This window comes from Hyposmocoma kahamanoa, unplaced genomic scaffold (assembly GCF_003589595.1).
Source record: "Hyposmocoma kahamanoa isolate Upper Pololo Valley unplaced genomic scaffold, ASM358959v1 66, whole genome shotgun sequence".
NCBI classification, from domain to species: Eukaryota; Metazoa; Arthropoda; class Insecta; order Lepidoptera; family Cosmopterigidae; genus Hyposmocoma; species Hyposmocoma kahamanoa.
The window spans coordinates 14,050,020-14,068,341 of NW_020653854.1; the positions used below are offsets into that span (position 1 = coordinate 14,050,020).

The 18,322-nt window shown below is 40.4% G+C and overlaps 1 protein-coding gene across 5 annotated transcripts in view; it reads right to left on the reverse strand.

The window, feature by feature from the left end:
• Positions 1 to 529: 529 nt before the first annotated feature.
• LOC113231769 (methylsterol monooxygenase 2-2-like) overlaps positions 530 to 18,322 on the reverse strand; it is a 61,634-nt gene continuing 43,841 nt past the window's right edge. For 4 of the 5 annotated variants that reach the window (XM_026466290.1, XM_026466291.1, XM_026466289.1 and 1 more), the window contains exons 4-8: positions 16,991 to 17,239; positions 12,042 to 12,225; positions 9,026 to 9,198; positions 2,449 to 2,575; positions 530 to 2,070 (exon numbers count right to left, since the gene is read on the reverse strand). In XM_026466290.1, the coding sequence (XP_026322075.1) occupies positions 1,958 to 2,070; positions 2,449 to 2,575; positions 9,026 to 9,198; positions 12,042 to 12,225; positions 16,991 to 17,239 (846 nt within the window). In that variant the 3' untranslated portion in view covers positions 530 to 1,957. Of the gene's footprint in view, positions 2,576 to 9,025; positions 9,199 to 12,041; positions 12,226 to 16,990; positions 17,240 to 18,322 lie in introns of all 5 variants that reach the window. The other variant, XM_026466294.1, reaches the window with a different exon arrangement.

Consider the following 18,322-nt stretch of genomic DNA (forward strand, 5'->3'; position numbering starts at 1 on the left):
TTATATATTTTTAAATAAAATTACAGCTAGAAAGTACTATAACTATGAACCTAATAATATATTTTTGAAAAATCATGGGTGGTTTGCATTAATATTCGACATAACTGGTTGAAGACTGTACCACCTCAGTCAACCGTGACCATGGGACCTGTAAAGGGCCCGAAACGTCTGTGGTTTGTTTGAAAAAACAAATATACGCGATTTAAATCCGGAAAAATAGTTTCATTTCCTATGTGTAACAATCGCGAAAACCTAAGAACTCGATACTGTATTTTTTTTAAGTATTGTTAATTTACGTTAATTATTTTATTTACGTTGCATTAATTTTATTTTAATAAATTTTGAGCTTACATAATATTTTAGATAAGTGTATCTATACATTCTGTTGCAACATTTTTTATGTTATTGGTTTTGTAACAGTAATTTTAACTGCCTCTGTGGCTGATCGGTTACCATGCCGGACTGCCACGCAAAGGTCCCAGGTTCGATTCCCAGGCCGGGAGAAATATTTGTATGGCCTACATTTAATTCTCTCGTTAGTTTGGGTGTATATTGCGGTCGTCTATGTGTGTGTCCATGGCATCCGCGACACAGGGTTTCCCTAATGCGGGGCTTGTTAAGTGTATGCATTATTATTATTATTATCTATAATTTATCCTCTGGGCCGGAACAACCGATACACAAACGGTGTCGGGCGATACCACATGAGCTCTGCCGGCTATTGCCTCGGCGCAACGCCATGATTTCAACGCACCCAGTGCCACACGAGCAATGTGATGTCGCAACGTAACGCCAATTATTTAAACTTTTCATGGACAGTAACAACATTTACCGTAAAATTAAATATTAAAATATAATAAAACGGGGTACCCCGTTTCACCATGTGGATCTTAAAACACCAACTACGGGGTTTACATTGCGATTCCTAATGCTTTGTGTGTAGTTGCCGCCTACTGCTTCTCCATAGTATAGATCACAGACCACATTTCCGTGGTATAGATACTATACTCTAGATACGTTGTAGACAACGTACTGACAAATTTTGATGATTTACGCACATTGAACATTGTATATTTAATCAATAGAAGAACTACGGCAAAAAAACTACTAAAATTTATGTGTGCGGTATTATGTAAGTACTTTTCTTGAAAGGGTTAAGCACCGCAGTACCTCTCCATTTCGCCGTTTCGACGCACCATGTGGCATGTAGTTCTAATTTATGTATATGCAGTGTACTGCATTGTAATGCAGCGTCACTGCTTGGAGGCGACGGCGACGACGCAACGCATCGTGTGGCGTCACTCTGAATCTTTTCACTCCGATCTCAACGCCAAGTGGTTTGATTGAAAGACCTCCTGAATAAAGATTGTAACAAATAAGTCCATACTATATATAGTAACCTTGTGGTAATAAATGTTAATATCTTTAGTGTGCTTCAAAAGCCGACCTCATTATACTACCACTCCTACGTTCTTTGTTTTAATCTGTGGCTTTTTGTCGTTCTCATAACCAAAGGTAACTCCTGTTTAAATAAAATGATTGGCGTAAAGTACAGTTAGAATATTATATTATACACAAACACATATAATTTATTATATGCCTCTAACACAATAAACTTTGTTAATTATGTTTAAATGATAGGATTAATTAATGTGCCTTGACGTGTACAATCCGATTACATTTAACTTGAGTCTAATTAGGTGGAAAATCATTAATAAACTTCTCGTATATAATTTGAATAAAAATGTATTACGGACCGTATTGGAGAGAAAAATAAAGTATGTTCCATATCCGGACGTCACTTGCCAATTTTATAATCAATACGTACGACACGGATGATAGATTAAGAAGGGCGAAGTACAAGGACAAGATAAAAAATATTGCAAAAACTGAAACATTGAAAGTTTCTGATTTAAATTGAGAATATAGGTAATATAGGTTTTAAAACAGTTCAAAATTATAAAGAAAAAATCTTATTATCATACAGAAAAATCAATGTTCTTGCAATAAATAATGTATCACTTATTCCAAGCCCATCATGCACAATGATTAGTGCAACATTTCTAATGATTGCAGCAAACAATTTAAGTTATGAATATAATCATGTGGTTGATTCATCAACGACTTTAATACTGAAAAATAATTGATTAAAATCAATGTGTTTCAATAACTTATTCTATTTACTAAATTATCACTTGCTTTAAGAATGATGGAAAATGTCGTGATACTACCTAAATTTTGGATAGGGTGACAATAACTTTTTGAAAACGTGTGTAGTCCCAAATCTGCAATCAGTCAATGTGACTGACCACCGTTTAATCTAAACCATCTTGTTGAAGTGGGACATACGTCAATTGACGATGAGGAATTTTGATAACCTAGCTATATGTCTAAAAATTCCGATAGTCTAATCCGATTTAGAATTAAGAAGAGCCTTAGTTGATATGAAAGCTTCTTTAGCGTCTTCATCCTTGTTGATCAATTCTTTGGCTTCAATTGAATCTAAGAGAGGTGCTTCTCCATGATATGTGTCTTCTGTGTATAGTCTGTTTTGTTTTCTCATAGTGCCATGAAGCTGAAAATTAAAAGAAGTTTTTAATTATTTCTATATAAAATGATGCATATATTACGAAAAGCTATAATGCCCCTATCAAAAAACAACATATGTGGTTATAAACAAATCTGTACTAATTGTGACATCTTCAATTGGGGTGTCCTCTGCTTTTAAGAGGTTACTTCTTGCATTGTAATAAATGCGTTTTTTTTTTCTACTTGGATAGTTAACGTAAGTTTAAGTATGCACTGCTTGGGATTCTGGCTGAATGTTGAGCAGAGTTACAATTGGGCACAGATATGCGTGCTGTATTAGTTTTTAAGTGTTTTCTTTTTTTTATGATACCAAGTGACGGGACGTACAAGTCGTGGGTCTGGTGGTAAACGACACGGCTGTCCATAATAGTTGCAGTGCCACTCAGAGCTTTAAATCACAAAGATCCGAGGGGCACTGCCACTGTGCCCGTGACATAAGTTTATAAGCCCCATGTGTGTATTTTCACCAGCACCCTTTCTTCAAAACTGGAACGCAGTATATCCCAGTATATCCATAGTTTATATCCCTGAACACGTTCGTCTGCTCCGGTAGCATGTAGCCGAAGCTTTCGCCCCGCGTACAGCTAGTGCGTCTTAGTAGCGGTCTAGACGAGGGCTTAATGGCGAGGAGATGCGCGGGGACGCGTGAGTTGCCCTTTAAGTTGGAAGCTATGTTCGTACATTGTCTCGAGACATTGCTACCGGCATCTCCGGCACTAGCACAGAGAGCTAGTAGAGTATGAGCTTAGACATCCTCCGGTCCCTCCAGCCGCTTAAGTTATTGGGAATTGGAGAGACGCCTTTTTTTTCGGCGTCGGGAAGTGAGGGTGCCTTACACCTCCGACACCAAAAGAGGAGATTTTGTAGTCGGCTTAGAGCCGATGGCTCAGCGGTGACAACCGTTAGTCGTGCAGAACGTGACGGGAAATGAGCGTGCCTAAGCTCCAGTGCCTATCTGAAAATTATTTTCTATGAGCGTACGTGCACCCGAAGCACTAGCCTCTTGAGAACCAGATGAAGTCAGTGACAATGGTCTGTGACAACTCCGTACACTGACTGCTCTGGGGTCAGAGCTTGAACTTAGACAGTTCTTGTGCACATAAAGGTTATAGTGGCCATCTCGTATACCCAAAGGGTCGGTAGAGAGGGTCACTATACCTAATCAAAACTTATGTAGAAAGGAAGGGGATGTTTGTATATGATGTCTGTGGCGTAAATAAAAAAAATAGTTGTAGCACTACGATAGCCTATACCATGTATACAATTACAATACTGACTGAAAGTCGAATGAGTCCCTAAAGACAGAATATCAGGTTACCGAAAGAAATTGTAGGATATCTAAAGTTATTAAGGAACGCCAAAATTTGTAAAATAAAAGATTTTCAATAGTATAAAACAATAATAATACACAAAACTGTAAAGAAACAATTGGTAAGACAATAACACCAATAATCTGGTCTTAAATAAAATAAATTCTTGCACATAGGTGCAACTGGTACTCATGGGAGTACCAGGTTAAGTCCAGGGAAGTTAAATTAAATGTTCACGTTTTTCCACGGAAAAAAAGGAAATATATGGATAAGGATGGTATATGTTGTCCTAAAAGCTGTCCGTTTCCTCTAAGATTGAAAATAACTACGTCGAATTTTATAGGAAATACACAACCTAGCAGAGAGTTCCACTCATTAGCTATTCGCATAATGAACGAAGAAGCAAAATGGTGAAAATCTCCGACTGCGCCGCCATGACCTGTATCGTAAAATAAACTAAACACCTGTGCGGACCCTCCATTACATATACTTAAGAAGCACTATCCAGAATATCTTATTATTTTGATTGTGAAGATTTAAATTTCCAAAGTATTTCTATCCCTATAACCAACGGTTCCTAATATGGTATAAGGTTACCACTACTTACAAACTATGGACCTTTCTGAGATGTCTGACAATAAAGCATTATTTTTTATTACCTATTTTTACCGCTAAACAGTAATGTTAGCATTACTGCATTTCGATTTTAAGGGTCCTGTGAAATTACAGACACATAGGACTTGTCAACTTATGTCTCAGGGCTAATAATAATAATAATAAAATTTTATTTATTGAGACAACTGAGATCCAATCAAATGTTAGTAGGTACAGACTTAAAACTATATTAGTACTTATATTTTACCAGGGATTGTGTATTATGTATTAAGTGCCGCATAATTGGGCACTCATTCCTGTCAGCAACTGTCTTCAGGAGGCTATTGGGGCTGTCACGTATTTTCTTTAGTAGCGACGCCGACTTTTTACATACAACAGCCGTAAAACTATCTACGCGCGCGTCAGTGAACATGGCTGAGGCACTGCAGAAACGTGACAGCCCCAACAGTGTCCTGAAGGCGTTGTTGTATTGCACGCACAGAGCATTCCGAGAGCACTGAGTGTAACTCTTCCACAGAGCGCTAGTGTACATTGGTGTGCAGTAAGCTTGAAACAATGTTTTCTTAACTGCTGCCGTACATTTGGCGAACCTGCGGGTAAGCATGTTTGCTCTCACCGAGAGTGCTCTCCGTTCGCGCTTAATATCCAGGTCATCCTTGAGGTCGTCGGTAACATAGTGTCCCAAGTATTTAAAGTGACTAACCCTTTTTAACGGAGAACCATTAAGCAGTACAGGAAGTGCACACGTAGGACTCTTCCTACCGGCGGCTCCAAAGATCATAAACTCCGACTTTTTAACATTATATAACAAGCCATGGGATGTTGCATTTGACTCACATACTTCAATTAGTTTTCTCGATGCACTGATTGATGGCGCCAGCAGCACCATGTCATCGGCATAGCTAATGTTGTTTAAACAAATTCCGTCAACAAAGCAGCCCACATGCGTGCTGCTGAGTTCACCAATCAGTGGATTGACGTACAAATTGAATAATCTAGGAGATGTTAGTCCACCCTGCTTAATCCCGCATTCCAAGTTATACGGCTCCGAAAATTTGTTCGCGCACCTTACAACATTCGTTTGATTCCGGTACCAATACCTAAAAACGTTCGTGAGCTCCACAGGCATACCTGTGGCACTTAGTTTATCCCACAGGATGTCGTAGGAGACCAAATCAAAGGCACTGGACAGGTCCAAGGAACACGCGTATACTGAAGTCTTTTTATTAGTATAATACCCGACAGCATGCTTCAATGTCACAGTAGCACTTTCAGTGGATAAGCCTGTCTGAAAACCAAACTGCGATTCGTGCAGTTGCAAATGTTTTTCAAAGTGTGAATTTAGCACACTGTCAAATCTCTTGGCCACTATAGTAGCAAGAGAGATTGACCTATAGTTAGACCTGTCCGACACTTCACCCGTCCTGTTCTTAGCTATTGGTACCACAATCGTTCTCATTAAGTCGAATGGCAAATATGAATGTCCCAAACATAAATTAAACAGCAATGCAAGGATCCTGGGTACATGGAAGCCTGCATATCTTAAGTGCTCAACGCTGAGACCGTGGTATCATGGTGATTTTCCTTTCTTTATTGAAAGTAAAGCAACACGGACATCACTTGCATTAATTAAGGTTGGCACCGATCCACGACAGGACTCCGCGCTGATCACGGATCGAGAGAGCCCCAGAGGTGACTTGACAGTAAAATGCTGTCTGAAAAGATTTGCAATACCCCGCTCATCAGTCACTTCGCCAAAGCTCACGGGGAGGCCTTTAGGTCCGCTTAATTTGTTGGTGGACTTCCAGAAATTACGGAAATCAGACTTAGAGTAATGTGACGCAAGTTTATCCATTTTAATTTGGTCTTGGTTATTTTGACACCACTTAAGCCTGTCTTTAAAAATACGTTTGGCTTGAACCATATCATCGTAGACTGATCCAGACCTAGGACAACCGTACCACTCCCACTTCATAAACCTGGCCTTGGCGTCACCATGAGCGGTGGATACGTGTTCATTCCACCATGCAACACATTTACCACGACGACGTCTCTTCACACAATACGCTGAGCTAGCTGTTGAACTTAATATTGAGACAAATTGATCATATAACTCATAAATTAAGTTTTTGTGTTGATGGTTACTACAAAGATCACCACAACATTTTTGTAGTTCTACAGGTAAATCAACGTATTTAAATCTATCATTACATAATTTTGTGCACAATTCTACCTGCACAGGTGTTCTATCACCCCACAGAACCCGATTTGACAGTCTGTGCTGAAAGTTAGACTTACTTTTAACTACATTGAAATTGCAATGCACAAATAATGGAAAATGATCGGACCATTGGACATCCTTATTTACATAGCATTTAGTTATCATAGTGCTGGCCGCACTGGTAACCAGACAATGGTCCAGCCACCTTCTGTCGCCGTCCATATCGCTAATATACGTATAAGTGGCAGAATTGGCCCCGAGCATACTTACATCCGCACAAACCCAGTCTGACTCTAAACAAAATGCCATTAGTTCATTATAAAAAGCTGTGCCTATGTTAGCATTAAAGTCCCCTAATATTATCACAGATTCAACGTCATTGTTCGTCACTATAGCATCCAAACAACCTCAACAGTTTGAATATTCTGTTAAACTTTCGTTACTTTTAGTATCAAATGGCATGTACACTGTAATAATTAGCACGGGTTCATCACTAAGCATCACTTTAATAGCCGCTATACGGGGGTTATCGCACGGAACGACTGACACAAAGTTAGAACACTTTTTCTCCAAAGTAACGCAAGCCCTCCATACGGCTTACCTTTAAGCATACCCGTCGAGATATCCACGGCTGAGGTACTCGTACTGCCGAAATTGTCATCTATAGATGCCAAATACGTCAGATCGTAGGGCAAGAGCCAAGTTTCCTGTATCGCAACAATGTCAGCTGTTTTAAAAAGTGATCTTATACTTTCCACCGAGCGCTTAATCGATTTACAATTCAAAGAAACCAGGACTTAAAATTAATAAATCGTCGGAAAACTATTCCAGTGGGCCAAAAGATATCGTCCAAAAACGTTGGTAATTTATGTCTAGGGATAAACAATTTATAAGCGCTGTATAGATTTTCTCTTTTTATAGACAGTTTTACCAAATCAACCTTCTCCTTCGTTTTCTGATAGATATAATGACATATGTCCTCTTCATTCGTATCTGTGTGTACGTTTATGACTAGTAGTGGTACTTTGTTTGCCGCCGCCCAGAAATTTGCTGTCTGACTGTCTTCGCCTCTACCCAGACGCGTGCTTAGTCCATTTTGCTTTTTAAAAGTTTTCCTTTTCACTGCTTTCACCCATTGTTGTTCCTTATTTACGCCACCTGGTTCATCGCGCATTGCGCCATCCACTTCATTGTTTACTAGTGTCGATTGACCGGGCGGCAAGTGTGCGTCATCATTGCACCGGTTACCAACAGCTACGCTCTGCCGTATTGACTCATTCAAAACTTGTTCGTGCGTTGGCGGCGGCGGGGTGGGCAAAGCCGTTATGTTTTTATTCTCGGTGGCGGGTGGATTTAAAACTGGTGTCTTTATGCATTGCAGTTTTGTTGAAAAATCCAAATGTGAGCATTCAAAGGTTTCAATATGTTGCAAATCCATAGGTAGTAATTCACTATTAAGCCGCAAACTATTATCAAAAGCTACACCTCTTGTGTGCTTGTTTACATTGCAATCACAGTTGATTATCGATGCATTGATCATTGTGTCTATTTCTGAACGGACTTCTTCTAACTGATTTTTGGTAGCATAAGTCTCCTTAATGTCGCGGAGATCTTTCTTTAAAATAAGAATGTCCTTCAACAAACTCGTAGCATCTAGATGATCAAAAGTTACCGGCGGGAGTTTGTGCAAGTCCCTCGCCACAAAAATTGGAGTTAGATCTGGATCCGTGTCCTTAAAAAGTAGGATAATGTCATCGATATTTCGATGTGACTTTCCCTCTCTTCTCCTACTTTTCATTTTCTTCGAAGTAGGCAGAGATTCACAAAGCAATTTCTTTGCAGCATTTATTTCCGTTGCAGAAAAAGCAGTCACACAAATACGTAGGTACTAGACTTTCCTTATCCATAACTTCCAATTTATTCGGGATGAAAGAAAGAAGCTCGCATATCACTACGTTACACCCATTGCACTTTACAACGTTCGACATCACGTCATCGCACAAGCGTCCGCGATGACGCGTTGAGCGAGACTCGAGCTAAGCGCAGTAGCAGTGTCCGTCAGATCTTAGCCATTTAAACCTCTGAGCGGCCCAGCAACTACTATAGACAGGCGTGTCGCTTATCACCAGGCGCACGACTTGTTTGTCATAAAAAAAACATCCAAAGCAGGACTAATTTAGATATGGTCGTTGTCGCTTGTCTTACGTCCAGATTACTAACAGCTGTGACTATACTAACTGACGTCAGTATGGGTCAAAATATACACTTGTAAAAGTTTTAAATTATTTACCTTGTCCCACAAAACCATGTTGAACCCAAAGTTGCAATGGAAGAACTCGTGATGTTTATCGTGGAAATCCGCGTCTGGTTGCCATGGCTGCCACCACTGGGCCTTAAAATTGATCCCTGAGTGGTCAATGATACCATGATAGTAGATGTAGAGAGCCACAGAGTAGAACGACACTGCAATAGAAATGTAGGTTTGTACTTAACGGAAGTGAACCAAGCACAAGAGTAAGTATGTTATTTGTGTTTATGAATGAAAATAACACAGAATTTTTAGATAACAAAGTTTGGAACACAGTCCGTATTATGAATTACATGCCTTCTGGTTCTTATCGTATCGATGGCATATACACGGTGGATTTGCACGGTGTACGAACGAGGTCAAAGTAACTCTTTTTAAGGCCGACAGCTAGACACTGTACACCTGCGGCCTGTGGGTTAATTATACGCAGAAATCTTTCAATACCCGGAAGGTCCAGTATAATGACACCTTCATAAAGCTGCTGCGGCTGCCCACGTTCTGTAGTGCATCCGGCTGTTGTTTGCGGAAGCGCGTACCGACGACGTCGACCACGAGCAGGATGTGTGGCAGCGGTAACAGCCTTCTGAACACCATATCGGAGGATATAGCGTGTCCGATATTGTGCTACTAGACCAGAATTCATGTCAACAAGAAGGACTACTGACATGAATTCTAATTGCTATTGTTAATTTCTATTATTTATTTTTAATTATTTTCTACTTTTAAGTGTAATTTATTAACACACTCCTAAATTTTCAATTGTTACTAACAAAATGGATCAAAGATCTTAAATAAAAATTTGTAACCACTAACCTATTAACTAACCACTTTAACTTCAACACGCCATTAGTTCCATCGTGCCACAGCTAGATGGCATTAGCTGTACTCTGAAACGCGCTATCGTTTTGTTAACTTCAATAATAAAAGTCATCTTATATGTTTTTACAGCCCTTCTGGCGGACGTCGTCGGTAGCGTCCTGAGCCGATTTAGGGGTTATGAGCCTTCAGCTTGCTCTCTTTTTCGGTGGCGTAGTCAAGGCCCCAACTCCAAAAAGCGGTGTTAAAAATTGTAGTCAGGAGACAGATGAGGGGCGCAGAAAGCTGTTTAAGCACCTTGTTGGAGATACCGTCAGTTCCTGGGGCTTAAGGTCCTTTATGAGCGATTTTACTTCCTTTGGGGTGACCGGTGGGAGAGGAGGGCCGGAGGGCGGGAGGGTTGCTCTAAGTTCGACCTCGGAGTCCACCTGGAGGAGGTGGGTCGGGTCGATTGGCTCTAAGCTGGGGGAGCCCTGGCCGTCGAGGCTGTCGGCCAGGCATTCGGCCTTTTCCTCGTCGTCAAATGCTGGAGTGCGGTTGGGTCGGTTGAGGGGAGGCATTTGGGCAATCGTGCCGGACTTGAGAGAACGGGCTAGTTGCCAGAAGGCTTGATGGGTGGGCTCGAGCCTTTCTAGGCGCTTTTCCCATCGACTTTGACGTACCTCGTCCATACGCGTCTTTACGTCTCTCTGCAAAGCCCGCAGGAAACGGCGGTTTTCGTCGGTGGGGTATGAGTCGTAAACACGAGTGGCTGCGTTCTTTTCCATTAGAAGGGCAAGCACATCCTCCGGTAGGTGTCAGCGACGGTCATCCGTCGCCGGTGCCGACCAGGAGCTGTTATAAACGGCGGTTTGTATGTGTCCCTATAGACGGTCAATTGCGCAGTTGGCGTCTACGACTGAAGAAATCTTATCCGGAATCTGAGTCAGGTGTTCAGACTCGAGGAAATTGAGGTTCATGATTCAACATCCCCTATAGTCCAACACCGATTTAACGGGGGCGCAAGGTTCAGGGGAGCCTATGTCCGAACGAGGGGAGAGTTGAAGGAGGACGGGGCTGTGATCCGAAACTAATTCGTGAACGACCTGGATCGAGTCTAATCTACGGCTAATATTTTTGTATGATGCTACGTCTAGGATGTCGGGGCAGTAATTTACTATGCGGATAGTGGGTGGGCTCTAAGGGTACAATTATATCAAAATTCTTGGATTCGGATAGCGTCATGAGTGTGTTACCGCGTGGGTTGGTGGTGTTACAATTCCGTGCAGTATTTTTGGCGTTATGATTGCCAGTCAGAATTATAGGATCTCCTAGGGACAAGAGGGCTTGAAGATCTTCGTGAATTAGCGATCGGGAAATATCAGGGGACAGGTAGGCCGAAATGAGGGTGATTGGTGGGTGGCCGGTGAAACCGAACCGACGCCTCGATCGGTCGCGGACCGCGCAATAGTTGGCAAACATGGGAATTCGAGCGGAGGGTTTTAAAAAGGTTTCTTGAATTAACAGGACATCGAGTTGGTGGTCTGTGAGGAAGGTTCAAACTCCCTCGCGTTGGCTCTTCACATTAACAAATTGTGTTCGAGTAGTCACTATTCGAGGGAAAATCTTGACACCGCGATTCAGAAATAACGCCAAATTGATCAATGCCATCTAGCGGATTATTAGTGAACTAAAAGTTAACATTTTGGCTTAAGGCCGTCTAATACATAAGGTACGTTTGTTACAATAGTAATTTTAAGGTTCTGGTATTATATGCTACCTTTATTATATGTTACCGTTATTATTTCGAATATTTATTTTAATTTTTAATCTTTTTTGTTAATTCATAGCAAAGACATTAAATCTAGGATAAGGTTAGATATTTATTATAAGTACATTACAAGTGATTCTTGGACTCTCAAAGTGTTTAACCCATAATATGAGAGACAGTTTGTTGTGATGAGAATCTTTTTCAGTTTTTTATGTCTGTATGAACTTTCTGGTAGATCAGCGGGTATTGTATTAAAAATTGAAGTTTTATATTTGCAAATATTTTTATATTCTTTGATAAACGTTATTTATTTATAAGTAACAGACGGCATCCCTATTAATAACAAAATCCTTCTCGGCGAGTTTAAGGGCACCTTCACTCAAACTTTAATATATTTTCTGAGAAATAGTCTGTCATATAAAAATTACTTACGCCAGTGTACTGGAATGGTAAAGAGAGGCAAGCACATAGTCAATTGAATGTGCGTAATCTCAACAGGGTGAATGGCAGTCACGGAGAAGGCAGTAGGCTGTTTGTACTTGTGGTGCAATTTGTGGAAATTCTTGTACAACCATGGAGTGTGGTACATGCGATGCATAATATAGGTGGTGTAGTCCTGAAAATGATAAAGACAGTTTAAAAATTATAATATTATGTTTATTAAATATCACAATGTTTTACTATAATATTCAATTATTTTGCGAAATTACTCCACTACTTTGTTATAGTTTGTTATAGTATTATTAAAACAAAGAACAACTCCTTGGTTCCGAAATTTATAAATTGTTGGTCGCAATGGAATTATTGGTAAATAACATTAAATCTCTGAAAGTTTAAATGAACAAAAACAAATCAAAGTAAAGAACGCAAGATTGTAGCAGAATCGTATTCGTGGTATTATCTACCTACTTACTTTTTAAATCTAATCAATATAGTATTGCAACTACCACTGCAAAAAAATACAAATATACAAAAGACACGACGCTAAATAGTACAAAGTTTTCATTTATTTCAAGTAATTTATAATTACATTATATAGACATTCGAAGAAGGAAACGTTACTTGTATTTTTATATCAATGTAAAAAAAAAGAATATTATTTATATTTTTTGGATGTCGTCTATTCTTTTTTCCTGGTTTATGCTTTTGTTCAGTACAACAGAGATATAAAAGTGTATGCTGATAAATAAAAGAAATCTACGTTAATGTATTGACGGAATCAGAGACAAAAACTAGACTCATACCTAATCCTATACAGTTTGTTTTATTTTACTAAAAGCAAAATACATCGGGTTCAGTAAGCTCCGTGAATTATTCGCCAAGACCCTTGAGACGGACTTATTAAGATTATTTTGAAGTCACAAATAATTATTTTTACATAAAATCTAGATAATTAAAATATCATCTTCAATACATTAATGTAAATAGTACATTTGTACCGCACGCACTAAAACGCCTATTTCGTATATTTTCTTTATCTATACTTTTTAAATTATCTTTGGGGTACAAAATCCGATTTAAAAGTACCTGTTGATTAAAATGATAACAGAAACATTATTATCACTTTATGAGCTATTTGGAATGTCAAATACAAAATTCATTGATTTGATAGGCGATGATTATGTTTCATAATTATCTGGGAGTACGTATTTTTCAATTTTATTTTTGTCCTTAATGTTGGGAGCAACCCGTAGTACAGAGTTATCAGTAACCATAGGGACCTAATTTTAAGCCGTTGTTATCATAATAAGAAAATAGTTTGAACTTCTAAAGTACATGCAGCTACATAAGCTATATTAATTTTATTATCCATTATGATTTTACTTTTTTCATTCGGGGAAGTTACTGTTACTTTTACCAATATACCAATTAGATACTTCCACTTGTGAAATGTAAAAAATAACACAACAATCACGAACGAAAACACCAATGAGTATATAACGACCGCCATATCAGTCACTCGATAGGAAGTTATTGGTCATAATGGTTTCTATGCGCAACCGCCATCATTCATTAACTCGTTCATGGACAGTAATGTCGTTTGCCGTAAAATTAAATATCAGAATTGGTAGGTCAATGATCAGAATATTATAATACGTACTGTCAAAATCCAATGATTTGACACGCACATATTCAGTGGATACTGACGTTTTTGTATGAGATGATACAAGTACATGTTAGTGCCATTGAACGTTCTAACAGCAAAAGTAAGTTTTGACCAAATTTTTCCCCTAAAACCATTGACTTTTAGTGCTAATTCAATATGACACAGCGGTAATTATTCTACTATATTCATAGCCGTACTTCCTATTAGACAAGAATATTGACGTGATCAGCCGTCAGTGAAAATGCGTAATACTTACACAAAGAAAATCCTCCTTTATCATATAAGTCAAATCTTGGTTGCGCCCTCCTTTCAATAGGTTAGGTTAAGTTAGGTTAGAACAGGTCCGGGACCAGACGGGACCCAGACATTTCCCGATGCCAGTTCGGATTCCGGACCGGACGGTCGACCCTGGACGACATCAAGGCTCTGAGGGTGTTCACCAATGAGACGGCCGCCAATGAGGAGGGGGTTGTCGCGGTATTGTTGGACATCGCCAACGCATTCGGCAACCTCGCTTATGGCGTAGTGGAGGAAGCGTTCCGATATCACAGGGTGCCCATCTACTTGCGTAGATTGGTGCGGCACTACCTGGCGAACAGGGTGGTGCTCTATCAATTGAGAGGCGGCCAGATAGTAGCACGAAATGTGGAGTTCGGAGTACCAGAGGGGTCCGCCCTCGGGCCACTACTGTGGAACCTGGGGTACGATTGGGCATTAAGGGCGACGTTGCCCCCTCGAATGGCCATCTTCGTTGACGCTGACGACACAATGGTGGCTGTCCGGGGAGGCAACTATTGGGAAGTGGCGTGGAGGGCGTCAGTGGCGGCGGACATGATTGTCCACCGCATCGAACTGTTGGGGCTCAAGGTGGCGCTGAGGAAGACGGAGGCCACAGTCTTTGGTGGACTGGGTGGGGAATGACGGCTCCCTACTGGCCATCGGGACGGAGGCGGTTCGGGTCAGGGCCCACATTAAACATCTGGGGCTTGTGCTGGACCGTCACTGGAACTTCCGGGAGCATTTCAAACAGCTTGCTCCCCGGATGGTGAGCGCCGCAGCGGCACTTGGCCGTCTCCTGCCGAACGTCGGGGGACCTGGGGCCACGTGTAGGCGTCTGTACGCGGGTGTAGCGCGCAGCATGGCCATGTACGGGGCCACTATATGGCACAACGCCCTCACATCTGCCTCACATGTGATGTACGCGGAGCGGGAACGCGAAGACACAGTCAACGCAGACCCGCTCCGGCGCAGGCGGTGGGGAAGAAGGTGAAGGCAGTACGCTGCTCGCCTAATTCACTAGTGGGGCCAGCGGGCAGGGGTGGGGATCCCTTGCCCGCCTTGCACGGCCTCACTCGTCTGGGAGGATGGTCAAGCGTGCCGACCCTCCCCCCATGGCGCGGGGACCCTGGCGAAAGCCAAGGGCGGCCGGGGGTGTCGTTGTGGTCGAATCCTCGGGATCCCACGGCACCCACAACACCCGGCCTTGCGGGTAATGCCGATGGAGTTTTAGTGCGATATGCCCCCCACTAAGGGAGCCACGGCGATGAACGTGGGGATACACGTTCGTCGTCTGCATGTGGCTCGAGATGTCGTCACGTGCAACCGCGCGCGCCTCTCAGTAGAATATGAAGGAAGGAATAGCTCCTCTCTTTCCTTCATAGCGAGGTGAGCCCGAAAACGGGTGGGCACCGTTGGGTCTTGGAAGAATGCTTCGGCGCCCCCAAGACCCAGCATGTAGTACTAAGACGGTTGCCACGGGGTTTTAGTGAGTAGCAGTCTCACATAACCTTCCGTCTGTATCCCCAGACGGAAGGTATTCATGATGGATTTCCCGGCGTAAAAAAAAATGGTGGACTATTCCCACCCTGGACTCTGGGAGGGTTCGTGCAAACGGACGGCACCGGTGGGTTCGCGGAATAATGCGGAAGCGTCCCCGTGTTCCCGCCACATGGTGCTTGGAGGAACACCCCCGGAGTTTTAGTGGGTAGGCGACTCTACTTAGAGAGGAGAGTCCCACATAACCCCGCGCCTCCCCTAGGCGCGCGGTATGCGTAAAGCATTTCACCGGGTAAAAAAAGGTTACTATAATATACTAACATATTATGAAAAGCAGCACGAGCCGAGCGAGCAAAGCGAGCGTTTCTCGATGGCAGCGGCGGGCGAGTGCCAGAAGCGAATTTGCTTGCGTTTCCGAACATAGTTTCAGATCAAAATATGAGACACACTAGCGTCTTTCGAGCGTCAGCGTCTTGCCAACGCACGCACAGCGCCTACACGGTGTCTGCGCGGCGGCGATGCAACGCCAGCGCGATGTATACCCAACAATCGGCACTATTCCGCAGTCGCTCTGTACTGGCGTTGCGTCTTGCGTCACCGCTTTGTGGACGCTCCGTGTCGGCGCTCTGTACGCTGCGCGTGCGTAGACAATACGCTGTGTGCTTGTTTGGCAAGACGCTGACGTTCGAAAAACACTAGTGTGGGGGTCTCTTAATTATAATTAATACAATATTAGTGTACAAATATTTTAGTAAAACAAAACAAAAAAGTTTTCTAGTAAATCGAACTATAAAATATAAGTATCTCAATGTTATTTTTAAAGCTCATTTGTCTTAGTTTTGAGGCCTAACATGAAATTATCAAAGTTAATTTATACAAATCAAACATTTTTTTTTGTGTAGCACAGAACAGATTAAAATATTTATTTATTTAATTGTGTCTCAGAGAAATGGGATCCATTCTTAAAAAAAGATGTCCGTTTAGATTTTTTTGTCTGCTGCTTTTGCAAATTTAAAATGATCATTTAAATACATGCAGTTAAATAATAATCCTGGTAGATAACTATTAATTCCAAAATTAGGACAAGTAAATGGAACATGGAGCAAATTTAGCTTACGAAGTGTCGTAATTGGAATTCGAGCACAATATTGATGAGAAGCCCTGGGCAATCATGTCTATTTTGTGCCATCTTAAGCAAAAAATACACATTGTCCTATATTTCTCCTTAGATACAAATGATAATTACAACTTTAATTAATATTTCGTTACCTATAATCTAGTAAATTTATTTTTAATTTTTGCAATATCATTGCAGTATGTCATGGGACTTACATTTTTGCTATACATAGTCAAGATGGCTACGGACAACGAAGAATTTTCAGTCTTATTTTTTTGGGAAGCAACCGAAACATTGGTTTGTGTGAAAAATATTATAATACGTGATTTAGATTCGAAACAATAGTGTCATTTCCAGTTAATTTTTAAATACAATACTCACACTATAGATAAATATAACTGGGAATTGAAGGAAAAACCAAAGCCATCCATATTCGTCGAATTGGAAATATACTGTGGAAGGGTTTCCATTGAAGATGTAGCAAGCAAGGAGAGCTGAGCAGGAGCCAGTGATCAACAGAGCAAAAGTGCCCACCATGATCTCATGTCTTTCCAACTCAGGTGACAACCATTTGTCCGGCTGAATTTTCCATTCTTTAGCGGTGTTTCGTCTCTTAACGTAGAAGTACCACTGGAACAAGAAAACGTAACATAATTTTAAAGGCTTATTGATTTCTTTTGGACGTCTATATTCAAAATCTACGCTGCAAGCGCTTTTTTTAATTAGACGGTGAGTGTTAGATTCTTTGTTAGCCTTATTGAAAGTCTTAAGCGAGGTACAAGAAAAGCACTTTCGTAATCTTCTTCAAGATATCAGCTATTCTCTATCTACACTTATATCTATATTCTCTATCTACATTTAAAAAAAAACATTAGAAATTTCATGTCGAATGTATGATACTCAATTCCTTCGAACGTATGATATTCGATCCCTTAGTAATTCTCTCTACTTCCCGTACAAAATACAAAAAGATGATCAAACAATTTTTTTTTTATGAAATTAACTGCATGAAACTTCTTTTTTTTAATTCTGTGCATTTATGCACTAATATTCATGAAGTCTATTCAGTACTTATGATTATATTATGACTTTTTTTGCGCTAACAATTTAAAAAATTCGTAAACATCACCATGTAAAGGTATTAATCACTTTTTGTTTATTATGATAACCTTTACCAACATCTGTCTGAATAAACTTCGAGTCAACTTAGACACATGAATTTCTTAAGTTATGGCAAAGCAACTTTTTATAATTATTATGCTTAAATAATCACGTAATTAATAAGGTACAATCACATTTAAGGTGCGAATCGTACTTAATTTACTAATACTGAAAATGGTATTGAATTTATGACCACGTATATTTCACAGAAAAATGACCTTGTAATTATTGCTGATAAAGTTAAAAAAAAAACAGAATAAGATATCTGGGTTTTTTTTCACAGTCACTGTCACCTTACGTAATTTAGATTTTAATCTTATCATTTCAAATTAAAACAATTAACTCATTGATAAATAATTTAAAAGAATAATATTGAGATTAGCAAGGTCAAATTGATTTGATTTGATAATGAAATAACAAAGGTATTATTCCTGTGTTGCTAAAACAAAATTCATGTGTGACATCATTTAACGCGGTTCCAATTATAAGTCTTCGGAATAAACACAATATCCTTCAAAACAGGACCCAGAAAGTCATTTATGGAGCGTGCAA